The 14,348-nt window shown below is 41.8% G+C and overlaps 2 protein-coding genes across 45 annotated transcripts in view; one reads left to right on the top strand and one right to left on the bottom strand.

The window, feature by feature from the left end:
• alpk1 (alpha-kinase 1) overlaps window positions 1-14,348 on the top strand; it is an 859,942-nt gene that overhangs the window by 524,796 nt on the left and 320,798 nt on the right. The window lies entirely within an intron of this gene.
• nrxn2b (neurexin 2b) overlaps window positions 2,386-14,348 on the bottom strand; it is a 479,670-nt gene continuing 467,707 nt past the window's right edge. For 29 of the 44 annotated variants that reach the window (XM_073906700.1, XM_073906720.1, XM_073906707.1 and 26 more), the window contains one exon: window positions 2,386-4,946. In XM_073906700.1, the coding sequence (XP_073762801.1) occupies window positions 4,078-4,946 (869 nt within the window). In that variant the 3' untranslated portion in view covers window positions 2,386-4,077. 44 annotated transcript variants of the gene reach the window in all.

Here is a 14,348-nt window from a genome sequence, read left to right as displayed (position 1 = left end):
GAGCAGATAGGAGCCATGATCATTCGTTCATCACGTGACAGAGTGACTCAAACCCGAGGACTCGAGAGATGAACAGATCAATTCTTTTTCCGGCTCTAAACGCGTATGATTGGCTTCTGCCAATGTGATGAAGACTTGAAATGAACTATACTACCTGCACAAATGTGCGCACGCGCGGATGAACGAATCACTTCCTGAGAGGACTCGTAGTTCCCGAGTCATACTGAAGATTCGTTCAAAATGAAAGAATGGTTCATGAACGACCCATCAGTACTTTGAAAATAAAAAGTCAAAACCAAGCAGAAACTAAAACTAATGAAAAATCCAAAACTATTATAACCTTGATCTGAACGGCAAACTAAATCAGCTATTGCTTACTTTCCCCGTATCTGCACTTTTAAAAATGAACCGTTAAAATGACAGTACAATTAGCATTTAGCATAAAATGTGCACAGAACAGGCACCATTTCACTTTCTAATAACTTAGTGTTTGATTAATAGTTGCAGTTATTTTCCGCATGATTATGTTCATATATGACACAAAACTGCTTTTCTTCCACATCATGCGACAACTCCAGCTTTAGTCTTTGGTTTAGTGAAAGCGTTTCGCTGCTCTGCATTATTAGCGTGATTGAGCTTAAAGAGACACTCGTTTGTGCCTCATTTGAATATGCATAAAGAGATTTTAATATGCATATTTCTGTCGTACTAGTTAAAAATCTACAAACTCCTAAATAGAGAAGCATTTCTAGACAAGCAGAAGAAATGGTCTTGTTTCCGAGTCAAAAAGAAGAGAGTTTTCCCATAAAACAAGCGGAGTAATCTGCCAACGGAGGAAGATCTGCTCACATGTTTGAGGGAAACCTCTCCTCATTCTGACTGAGCTGATATCTGCTGGTCTAGAAATGCTCCTTGATTTAAGAGTTTGCAGATATTTGCTCAAGAAACAAGACAGAAACTCTGAGAAAGAGAAGCATTTTAGCTGTGCATTTAATAATTCATCAGGGGATCTGCAGCTTTAAACCCCTCTAAAACCAGCCTGGTCGACCAGCCAACCAGCCTAGGCTGGTTTAAGCTGGATTTTTCAGCAGGGACAGAACTGAACCTTTTCTTCATTCTGGAATATCAGCACTCGTACAGCCTCTTCACCCTCGTGTATTCCTCCGCCCACACAGAGTGACAGCAGATCAATAAACTCACTACAGTTGACTAATATTGCAGCTCTTGGACAACATCATGTACTCTTGAGGCTTTTTTAGGTGAGATTGTAGTTGTTTAAAATGCAGCTCTGCAGTTTATTTATAAGGATAGTGCCTATTTTAATTATTTAACATTTCAGAGATACAGCACCATCCACAAGATGGCGACAAGATCGCAAAATAAGCCTTTAGAGGAGGAAAAACTGTGTAATTTCAAACTACAGCTGATCAAATCATTATTAAACAGGTAAGTGACATTCTCAGTCGATCTCTGTCTTGTGTATGCTGTAGTGCTGTATTTATACCACAGTAATCTGCTAGTGTTTGCTTTGCTTTGGCTTTTTCAGGGTTAATGATTGTGATCTCTTGATTGCAGCAGAGAAACACTGGGAAATCTCTGTAGACTGATGGCATTTCCTGCTGTTCAGCCTTATAATCCTAAAATGCGGGCAGCGTCAGCTGATTTGTCATCACTTCAGACATTACGCTAGAGAATCATTCAAACACTATAGCTCTACAGTGATGTTGGGGAATGAGCAACGGCTTCTACTGTTCTGACATCAGCTGCAGATGGGAATGAACGGCGGAAGAAAGTAGTTCCTCATACAGGGTTTTTAGACTCGGTGTTTGATTTTCTTTTTATACACACGATTATGCCGTCAAACTGTTGTATAAACACAATATCACACGAGTAGCAGTGCCATATGGCTGTATATCAGCACTGGTGGGACACTAAGCCAACACACACCTCCCACCAGTGCTGATATACAGCCATATGGCACTGCTACTCGTGATATTGCTCATATAAATGAATATTTCACAGTCGTCAGCAGCAAATATTGTCCACACATCAATGGAAAGATTATTAATTCTGCTTTCAAATGATGCATTAATTAATTTAATTAGACCCTCATGACTGGCTTGAAGTCTAGATTTTTTTGTTAGTTGATTCAACAGATTAGTCAACAAATGAAGTATACAATAATCAAAATGAGTGACTGCTGAAACACGGTCATCTAAACATGACAGCGAGAGCTTCTTTGATCAGCATGTGAATGAAGCCTGTGTGTGTTTCAGCTGAATGACTATAAATACTCTGTGTTTTACACTCTCGCAGAGCTGAAGTGAGAAAGACTATTCTGGAAGAGAAGTGTGAATGTTCAATAAGCACACGACACCAGGTGTAAGAAGTATATAACCAACTGTATTCCCTTCTGTTAATATACACCAATGCAGATTCATCTCACTGGAACACTCTACAATAACATTTAGAAAGAACAAGGATCTGGGGAGAAACGCAGCAGACGACCTGGACAGGAACGCAAATGATGGACGCTCATTCGCACACACACACAGTTGCGCACGCAGATACACACACACACACATACAGATGCCAAATCAGAGGATGAACGCTGCTAAACCGCTCTCTGGTAAAGTAAATCACATGGTCTCCTCTGTGTTGAAGAGGAGCGTCTGCTTTCTGGAGTCTGATTCTTTGCATTCGCTTTCTCACGTCGTCTTCTTTTATTGGTAGGGATGATTATTAGGAAAAACACATCTCTTTTAGCACTGGGATGAGATTCAAATATTTAGACATTTCACAAACGTATTTAAACATTTTCTTTTCAGAGTTTAGTTCTTTTAATAGAGTCGAGAAAATCAGATTACTAGAGTTCAACATCTTCTGTTTCCGAGGATCAGGCCAGAGCTTCTTGAATGCGCAGTTCATACCTACGGTCACATCCTGAGAGACGCAGGAGAGTTCACGGTCCCGACATTAACTGGAACAGTGCTGTCTTTTCCCTTTGACATTGTGACAAACTAAAGAAAGAACGTACACACACACACACACACACACACACACACACATATAGAAAAGAAAGTAAAAATAACAAAGCTCCTGCTCAGGTGTTGTCCACTGGTGCGGTGTGTTGACGTGATGTTTGAGCAGTCGTGTCCTTTAATCTTATCAAATATCTCTGTGAATATATCTACTGCTGTTGGGCTCGTGTTTCAGGTTCATTCCAGCAGAACGCCAGACCCTCAGCGGGCCCAGGACCGAGCCCTGGGGGACCCTCAGAAACACCAAGATCTGCTGGAACGTGTGGCGACTCGGAGAGTTCTGAAGGGATCACCACTGATGTTCGGCTAACGGCTTGATATATATTTATATATAATTATTAATTTGACTCCACAGAAACAGTGTTTGTCTCTTTTCGTTTTGAATACCACATGCTGGAAACACAACAGAATTACGTTGCATCTGCTCCTGAGCACCAAGGACAAGGAGAAAAAGAGAGAACAAGCCAAGAAAGGGTGTGCGGGGGACAGAGAGAAAGAGAGGGATGGAAACGTGAAGCACTTGGAAAGAGAGGGAGACGGACGGACGGACGGACGGATTTGACACAGAGCTGGTTTGGCAGTATTACGGAGAATAGTGTGACTGCTAAACGCTTTCGCCACCATCTGCTCCTCAAACGCCACCGCAGCCAAGCGGCTCTCATTCCCAAACCGTTCTCAAGTGCATTCAACGCTCTGACGGAGCAGCGACGGACGGCGCAAAACAGCCTGTCAGGCTAGGAGATGACCTGAATATTGAGGACTCACGTAGTATTTACAAAAAAACGAATTAGGAGTGAGGATAAAGTCCACTGCTCTTCAGTACAAAAGGTTAGTGCGACAGGCATTAGCTATCAAAAATGGAAATGAGAGTTCCCGAACCCTCGACACACTCACTCTCGCACTCTTTAGCTCTGGAAATGAGGCCGACGGCTAGACCAGATGGGAAATTAAAAAAGACTCTAAACGTGAAACTGCTCCTTTCCAGTCCTCATCCTATCTCTCTCCTTCTCCCCTCGGGTCCCCCTAGGGGCCGTGCTCAGACGTAATACTCCTTGTCTTTGTTTTTCTTGCTCTTGGTGCCCGTCTTGGCAGCGCCGGGCTGTTTCTCCTTCACTAGGGCGCCATTGCTTTGCGTGGCTGAATTGCTAATGTAATTGCGGCTCTGGTCCACCTGGTAGGAGCCTTCGTCGCGGTTGCGGTACTTGTACATGGCGTACAGCAGGATGAGGATGCAGAGGGCAGCCGCTGCCACGATGCCCACCACCATACCCGTGGTACTGCTGGACTCTCGGATCACCTCCACGGCTCCAGGCGGCCCTCGGTCCGGCGATGAGGGGTCTGTAGTGGGCACATGGGGGAAATTAGGGGGATATGTTATACCTGGGATGTGTCGATGCCGCCCGCTGTGATCAGTGTCGCCCGAGGGCTGAGCAGGCGGCAGCAGCACCTGATCTCGAGTGTTCATTTTACCCGCGGGGATGTTGGGCGCATTGATGCCCGGTTTGAGCCGGGACACTGGGGGTGCTGTGGGGGTCAGGGGGAGCGGTGGCCGGTGGGAATTGGGTAAACGTGCAAAGGGCCGGTCACCTCGAGGGTTCCCGGCCCCAGGCGGAGGTGGGAGTACGGTCCGGTCAGTGACAAGGGGTGAGTTTTTATAGTAATCCTCATCATCAGACTCCGTCATCTCGCCCGAACCATAGGCCGAGACCTCCATGGGCTCCTCGCAGTCCTCCTGGTCGAGCGGACAGGGGTGCCGCCCGGGGAGGGGGACAGACTCTTTGGTTGTCTCAAGCAAGGTGAGGAAGGGGCGATAGGTTGGGGGCGGGGGGATAACGGGGTAACGTGTTGCAATCGATGGGGGCTCAAGGGAATCCACAGTTATAATTGGCAACACTAGTTCACCTCCTAGGACGAAAGAGAGAAGGGCACGGTGTTAGTGAGACACCAAACAAACCGGCGCACAAGAGAGAGAGAAGAACCATCATTAGACTTCATGAGGTTAGTTCTAAAGTAGCTTCTAGTTACAATCAAGTCTATGCACCTAGGCTAGGCTACAATGCTACACAATTAGACATTATAGGGTTAGATTAACACAATCAATCATGTTAAATCTTAAGCATGTGCTTAACCAAAGCTAAAGCTAGACAATTCCTAGACAACAGTTCTATGTTTACTATACAGACCTGCTAATGCTATCGCTAGCTGTGGGCTAACCTCCACTCAAGTTTAATAAGAGAGCAAAACCACGTAGTACAGGTCACTTACATCAACAAATTGGCCGCGTGATTTTTGCATGAAAAAAAAAATTACAAAAAGAAAGCTGTGTAAGATTGTTCTGGGATAGTGATGCACAAATGTCAGCCAATGTTTCAGAGGTAAAGTGTTTGTGAATTCATCATTCAGTGCAGGTTTTCCCGGAGCTCATAAAGCTCATAATCCCCGCTCCCCGCTGCCATGTCAAGCTCACTAATGATGAGGATCTATATGCAGAACTTCCCACTCTCACCCCGGGACACCGAAGGTGATATTTTCAAATTACTGTCCCGCAAGACTCCCTCCCAAAACACTGAGCAAATCTTTCAAGATTATCACCCATAAGGCTGTTGCAGGGAAATCTCACATCATGAATAACAAAAGGCTGATTTCTCCATAACTGAGGAGAGTCTACAAGCTGAACAGTTTTCATTAGAGTACAGCTGACATCATGTTGCTCAGGTTTAGTGTCAACACCTTTGATGGAGCACAACTATGGTTTAGTGCAGGAGGGAGGGACAGATCACCCAAAAATGAGCATTCTGTTATTAATCACACATCCTCATGTTGATCCAAACCTGTACCACCTTTCATTCATCTTCAGAACACAGCTGGAGCTCTCTGACTCTCCATAGACTGTAAGGATCCCGAAAAGCTCCAAGGAACATCACCAAAACAGTCATACGTGTGTGCATGGATGGATCTGCTCTTCAGTGTTTGGACTCTAGGCAGTGAAGATTAAAGCACACTGAACTGATCTTCAGCTCTGAACACTGGACTGACACCGCTTCAGTTCACTATGATCTTCTGTGTTCAGCTGCTGTGATGTGGAGAAGCGCTAGAGAGGTAAAGAGGAATTGAATTGACAGAATCTACAGGCAGCTTTTGCTATCAGTAACTAAACACTTAACACAAAATAAAAAAGATTAGCTTTTGAACTTTGATTTAAGGTTGACAATGCAAATTTAGTTAGATCCACTTGTTTGGTCAACAAAGTGAGCCTCTCGTTTAATATCTCTACTGCAAAACAGAACTTATTACTTAAACTGCACTGAATATACGAGGGTTTGGGACGTATTGTAAGTTAAATTGCAGCCATTTGCTGAAATCATTTCAGTTCAGTGTTTCTTCCTCATGAATGTCCACACAGCAGCCCATACTGACAGACAAACACAGAACTGTTGACATCTCTGCAGATTTGATCACATAGTCCTCAGTATTCAGACCCTTTGGCGTGACACATCTTTCGCTCCATTTCTTCCGATCACCCTTGAGATGCTTCTACACCTTCATTTGGGTCCAGCTGTGTTTGATTATACTGACTGGACTTGATCAGGAAAGCCACCCCCCTGTCTATAGAAGACCTTACAGCTCACGTTGCATGTCAGAGCAAATGACAATCATGAGGTCAGAGGAACTGCCTGAAGAGCTCAGAGACAGAGTGTGACGGGGCACGGATCTGGCCATGCTTACAAACCGAAGGTTCCTAAGAGCCCAGTGACCTCCATAATCCTTAAATGGAAGATGCTTGGGATGGCCAGAACCCTTCCTAGAGCAGGCCGTCCAGCTAAACTGAGCTACTGGTGAGGGGGATAACCTTTGTGAGAGAGGCAAAGAAGAACCTAAAGACCACTGAGCTCCAGAGATGCAGCAGTCGGGAGAAAGTTGTAGAAAGTCAACCATCACTGCAGCCTCCACCAGCCAGGGCTTTATGACTGTGGCCAGACACAAGAAAACCTGCATAGTGTTTGCTAAAAACACCTGAAGCACTCCAAGATGGTGAGAAATTAGATCTTTGGTCTGATGAGACCAGAACTTTTTTGGCCTTAATTCCAAGTCTTTGTGGAGAAAAGCAGGCACTGCTCATCACCTGTCCAACACAGGCCCAACAGTGGAGCAGAGTGGTGGCAGCATCATGCAGTGGGGGTGTTTGTCAGCTGCAGGGACAGGACGACTGGTTGCAATCGAGGGAAAGATGAATGCAGCCAAGTACAGGGACATCCGAGATGAAAACCTTCTCCAAAAGGCTCAGGACCTCAGACTGGGCTGAAGGTTTACCTCCAACAAGTCAATGAGCCTAAGCACACAGCTAAAATAACAGAGGAGTGGCTTTATAACAACTCTGTCACTGTTCTTGAATGGCCCAGCCAGAACCTTGACATAAACCCAATTGAGCATCTCTGGAGACACCTAAAAATGGCTGTCCACCAATGTTCACCATCCAACCTGACAGAACTGGAGAGGATCTGCAAGGAGGAACAGCAGAGGATCCCCAAATAGAGGTGTGAAAAACCTCTGCATCTTTCCCCAAAAGCCTCACGGCTGTATTAGATCCAAAGGGGGCTTCTGCTGAGGAAAGGCTCTGAACACTGACGACCATGTGATATTTCAGTTCCTGTATTCTGAATAAATCTGCAGATATGTCCACAGCTCTGTGCTTTTCTGTCAGCATGGGGAGCTGTGTGGACATTCATGAGGACACAAATGAGCTGTAATGAAACGGCTGCAAGAGAACTAACAGTGAAACATGTAAGGAGGTCTGAATACTCTCCGTATCCACTGAATATTGGTGACATCTGTATAATCAGCTCCATATACAGGTAAGATTAGTAAGTATATAAGTATGTGTCATCCTCTGTGGAAATCTTCAGACATGTTTACTAACACTGGGTTCACACTACGCCAATTTTTCACTCCAGTTCAATTATTTGTCTTGACAGTGTAGACCTGACTGAGGAGAGTTTCGCATGTTTGAATCAAAAGCTTTGGGTTTTCCTCGTCATGGTCACCACATGCCAATGACTCGCCTGTATTGGCACATTTGCATTGATTTTGTTTGCGATTCATTCACATGAAGGCTTAATTCTGTTCCGAGCATGACTTACTACACGAGCAAGGTCTTACTAGATAGACTTGAAACACCCAGGCTGCGTCCCAAATGGCACACTATGCACTATGTACTTATGCACTTACACACTCAACAGTATAGTGTATAAATGTAGTGTCAGCCCAAATGGAACACTAATGGTTTTTTTCATTCATTCATTTTCTTGTCGGCTTAGTCCCTTTATACACAGCGGAATGAACCACCAACTTATCCAGCAAGTTTTTACGCAGCGGATGCCCTTCCAGCCGCAACCCATGTCTGGGAAACATCCACACACACATTCACACACACACTCATACACTACAGATAATTTAGCCCACCCAATTCACCTGTACCGCATGTGTTTGGACTGTGGGGGAAACCGGAGCAAACTCACGCAAACACATGGAGAACATGCAAACTCCACACAGAAACACCAACTGACTGGAAATTTTTACTAAGCAGAAATTCAATCCCTGTTATTCTAGTTTTCAGTGTGAACGCACTACTTACACTATTTATACTACACAATGGCGTAGAATAGTGTGTAAGTGTGCAATTTGGGACACACCTCCAGGCAGATGTGTTGAGGCAAGTTGGAGCTAAACCCTGCAGGGCACCGGACCTCCAGGAACAAGATTGGTGACCCCTGCTGTAGTTTATATGATAGCTGTCTAACACAAGGGTGTCCAAACTCAGTCCTGGAGGGCCAGTGTCCTGCAAAGTTCAGTTCCAACCCCAATCAGACACACCTGGGCTAGCAAATCAAGCTCTCACTAGGCTTTGTAGAAACCTCTGTGCAGGTGTGTTGAGGCAAGCTGGAGCTAAAATCTGCAGGACACCGGCCCTTCAGGACTGAGTTTGAACACCCCTGGTCTTTCATTTTTATTTTTTGTGCACAAAAGTGTCTTGGTAGCTTGGTAAAGTTACATCTGATCCAGTGAAGACACATGGACTGTTCTGAGGATGTTTTTTGGTCTTTTCTTTGAATATTTCAGGAGCCTTGCTGTATATGGAGGGTCAGAGAGCTCCAGCATTTCATCTAAAATCTCCTCGTTTGTGTTTTGAAGATGACTGAAAGCACATACAGGTTTGGACTGACACACTGTAAAGAATAAAGAGCTTATTGTAAGGGAACTTGCTGCACAGCTGTTTTTGAGTTGACTTGACTTTTAGCCCTTGGACTGTAGATGACTCTGTTTACGCTGTTTTTTACAGAGCACAAAGGAGAGTGATTAACAAGAGAACAGCCACTTTAGTGTGAACCACTGTACGTCTTTAAACACATGAAGCATATCATTATTATTCATACAATGAGGTGAATTAGACATGAATCTGGGGCAGGATTGATCTGTTATCTTACGCATCAACATCCCCTTTAGCAGCACAACCTTCAACAGCGTTTGCATATTAATGAAAGTCACCAAGAAAGTGTGAATCCAGCAGGAGAAAAGGTGAAGTTAGCATTCAGAACACACAGTTACAGCTGAAGGGGAAACAGTAGTTAAAGACAGAGCTCATAAAGCCGTGTGTGTGACTCGACAGTCTGAGAAACGCTTCACACACACCATCAGAGGCTAATTAATGTCCTGCCGCCGCTACATCACTGTGCTAGGAAATCCTGCTGGAGGCGACTGGCCGTTTAGAGGAACGATCCGTCAATGCAGTCAATAACTCTGGTTTGAGCGCACGTGTTAATACGCCACGGGCACAATCATAATTCTGGCTTTTATTAAATCTGTTGGAACATCTTACGATGCGCAGCTTTATCCGAAGAGTTCAGTTCTTAAAGAGAGAGGAATTTACTGCTCACCAGAGAAAAACCCAAACGTACGCCATGGAAACTTTCTCAAACTGTCGAGCCACAGACAAACATACATCAAAGAGTGTGTGTGGAGAACCGTCAGGTGTGTGTGTGTGTGCGTGATCTGTTTCTCCATGGCAGTCTGTGATTGGTCAAACTCTGGATCATGTGACAGAACGGCATTATTAAACACACTCTCCACTTTTATTTGAGGATATGCCTGATGACAGCTCTCCTAGAGTTAGCCTTGTCAAGCTGCTTTCTACAATTGTACTTTGCAGAAATAAAACTGATCTGAATTTAAATAAACTGAGGTCAAACAGTCTTTCTGAATACATTCTGCCAATCTCCAGGTCTGACGGCAGCACCTTTAGCTTAGCTTAGCATAAATCATTGAAACGGATTAGACCGTTAGCATCTCGCTCAAACAATAAAAAAAGATATTTTATATATGTTTGATAATTTAACATGCCCTAACCATCATGATAGTATGAAGCGCTGTTATAGCGCTACACAGCTCCTGAATATTTTCAGGAGCTGTGTAGTATCGTTGCGCTGTAATAGTCACGGTACGGCGAACAAAGTTCCTTGATTATACCGCCAGAATGAAAGCAAAGTTTCTAGCCATAACAAAATAGAAAATAGCAACTTCTCATTTTGCGTCAGTCTTAGCGCACAATGCGACTAGTCCAATTTTAAATAGGAAAATAATCAAAACTTTATTTAAAATATTGAGATAGATGCTAACGGTCTAATCCGATTCAATGAATTATGCTAAGCTAAGCTAAAAGTGCTCCTGTCAGACCCAAAGATTGGCTTGATGGATTCAACAACTTAACTACACTGGAAATAATATTACTAATGAACAGTTTCTGTGCTTTGTGCTTATTTGCAGTGGTGAATTGCATTATGGGATGTTGATCTCTGCTCTGTTCACTTTTGTTGTTGAAAATCAACACTACAGTTTAACAAAGTGACTTTTGTTGACATTTTAGTAGTTTCATTCATTCATTTTCCTTCAGCTTACTCCCTTTATTCATCATCACCGCAGCGGAATGAACCGCCAACTATTCCAGCATATGTTTTACACAGCAGACCCTCATACACTACTACGGCCAGTGTAGTTGATCAATTCCCCTATAGCGCATGTGTTTGGACTGTGGGGGAAACTGGAGCACCCGGAGTAAACCCACACCAACACGGGGAGAACATGCAAACTCCACACAGAAACACCAACTGACCCGGCCGGGACTTAAACCCAAAACCTTCTTGCTGTGAGGCGACAGTGCAACACCACTGAGCCACTTTGTAGCCCTCAATTAAGCTAGTTTGAAATAATAATATAATGTATAATAAATAATATCAAGAGAAATAAATAACAGAGGATGTGCTGCACGTAATATACACCAGCCCAGACAATACAGCGCTGAACACTATCACACACGTGCAGAAAACACACTTTTACACATTTCAAGGCTGAAAGTCGTTTTGAGGAAAGATCAAGCTCCCATAATGCAGTTCAGGAGCAGAAATAAAGATGAAGAATAAAAACATGACTCACAAAACAAGGAAAACTGCTCAATCACAGACAGGGTGTTACAGTGTGTTTAACTGCAGAGGAGCAGTAAAATAAGTATATTTACACTGAAACTGGAGTTTTCCTTTACAGGACTAGCTGACTCTCCTGATAGTTTAGCTGATCATCTGAGATCTCCATATCTGTCTGTCTTCAGTGGGAAACCAATCAAGGGTATTGAGGAAAACATGCAGGATTTCTTCAGCAGCACCAAGGACTCTAAATGATCCCGGATCAGAGATAAGAGTCCAACAATCAGTCATTTTCTAGAAGAAACTCAAATCTATGTACTTCTAATCTGCTACTTGCTCTGGTGTGCAAGCTTTTGTGATGAAAAGAATATAACTGTGTGTTTATTTTCTTCAGTAATTAACTGATCATATCTCTAGATAACACAATGTACGTGTCTTATCTAAAGAAATGATTACAGAAGAAAATAATCTGATCTGAGATCATTTACTGTCTTTAAAGCTCCACTGAAACTGTAGTATATAAGTTCAAACCACTGTGATAAACTATATGGGGAAATATCCTAAAAACATTACTTTTATCTCGTAATATATATCTAAATATATGTATATACAGTTGAAATCGGAGTTATTAGCCCCCCTTTCAATGTTTTTTCTATTTTAATTATTTCCCAAATGATGTTGAACAGATTCAGGAAATGTTCACAGTGTGTCTGATAATATTTGTTCTTCTGGAGAAAGTCTTATCTGTTTTATTTCAACTAGAATAAAAGCAGTTTTACATTTTTTAAACACCATTTTAAGGTCGATATTATTAGCCCCCTTTTGCAATATTAGTTTTGAAAATCACTGTTATACAATAACTTGCCTAATTACCCTAACTTTACCTAGTTAAGCCTTTAAGCTGTATAGAAGTGTCTTGAAGAATATCTAGTCTAATATTATTTACTGTCATCATGGCAAAGGTAAAGTAAATCAGTTATTAGAGATGAGTTATGAACACTGTTATGATTAGAAATGTGTTGAAATCTGGGGAAAAAAATAAATAAACGGGGCTAATAATTCTGTCTTCATATATATATATATATATATATATATATATATATATATATATATATATTTATCTCATAATTCTATTAAGCATGAAATAAGTTTTGCTATTTTGCTATTGTAATAAGTGTGGCAGTAACACATTTTTTTTTTTTCCTCAAGTGTTGTTTATTGCACATATAACACCTTTTCCCCCTGGTATCTCATAGTTGTCTTTTAAAGTCACAACTCTTACGCTAAAGTATTTTAATATAAACCATTACATTACATTAATGTATTACGTAAAAGAAAACAAAAATATGTCATTTTTGTATTTTCATCTCAGAAATGTTCTTAATCTTGCATTGGTCCAGAAATGACCATCAGATGACGAAGAGGAGAGTAAATGATGAGGAAATCTTCATTGTGGCAGTAAAACAATGCTCTATTATGTACACTAATGTCTAATATATATGTCTAATGTCTAATATATATAAACAGGCCAACATGAGACTATTAATAACTATTATTAGTGTTCATTTTACAAATATCTCAGGTAAAAATGAAGCCTGTTCAGTGATTCTCCACTAGGGGGCGATCTGAGTAAAGTCGTGTGTTTCTTGTGTGTTTTATGGTGTATTATTTCCATACTTGTCAAAAATAAATAGTTTTTTTCCGGGATTCTCCCGTAGTTTACAGTTCTATCCTGCTATCATCCGGTAAAGGTATTTTCCCATATTTCTCCCGTATTTTCTCTGAAGGGTGACAAATAAACATTAAAGAGCCGAGCCTCCCTATACACAACCCATACCGCCGAACCACCAGGGGCCGCCTCTTGCTCTTAAATGTGAGTCTTTTCTGTGCTTTTGCTTTGTTTAGACAGGAAAACACTTTGAAATAAATATAAAAACGGCGCGATTTCCTTCCTTTTATCACAGGTGCCGTCGCCCCTACATATGCAATCCACAAAAGAGTCATATAGCAGTGCGTGACTGTCAGCTGACGCGCTCCATAGTGATAAATAGACGCTGTTTCCCAAACTGATTCTGTACACGCAGTTTAAAGTGGAGCAAAAGTCTGGGTTTTGGGTGCGTGTTTAAACAGATACACACATAACTAATAATAATATCTAAAGATGTTGATCTTGGTGTTTTTTTTTCCAAACACAAGTAATTTCGTCCTAAATGAGTATAAACAGTTAGGAAAGCAGTCAGATGTTTTCATTTTAACCTTAGATGTGCACATTTTTAAAATGACACCTGTTATGTAATGTGATCAAACAAACAAAACATCTAAATAAATCATTCATTCGCTGCTCTTTAATCAGAATGTGTGCGTTATACAGTGAAGAAACGGCTAATGAGATTTGATAACTTAATTCTATTTCATTATAACAGCTAGTCATTTTAATAAGCTGAACTGTTTGCTAATGTATTTACTGCTCATGTACACTATTTATTTTTTCTTTTGTAAATAATAATAACAAAACATATTACTGACCATTTAACTGTTTATTAACAACGAAACAGCTCCAAATGAGAATATTTAGTAATTTGGGGAATGTTTAAAGGGGGTCGGGGGAACCCCTTATTATGGTGGGCATATCCCTTATTTTCACATCCCAATGTTGACAGGTATGAATATTACACAGATCCCCCCAGAAAGTTTAGAAGCTTCATGAATCAGTGTTTGGAAAGCAGCCGTCCGTACGCTGATACTCAGCAAGATCATTATAGTTTCACATTTTTAAACAAGTTTTTATAACAAAACTATTTTCCAACTACAAAAAATTGCTATGAATTTTAGTTTA

Source organism: Danio rerio, chromosome 7, assembly GCF_049306965.1.
Source record: "Danio rerio strain Tuebingen ecotype United States chromosome 7, GRCz12tu, whole genome shotgun sequence".
NCBI lineage: Eukaryota > Metazoa > Chordata > Actinopteri > Cypriniformes > Danionidae > Danio > Danio rerio.
This window is presented reverse-complemented; position numbering and strand designations above follow the sequence as displayed.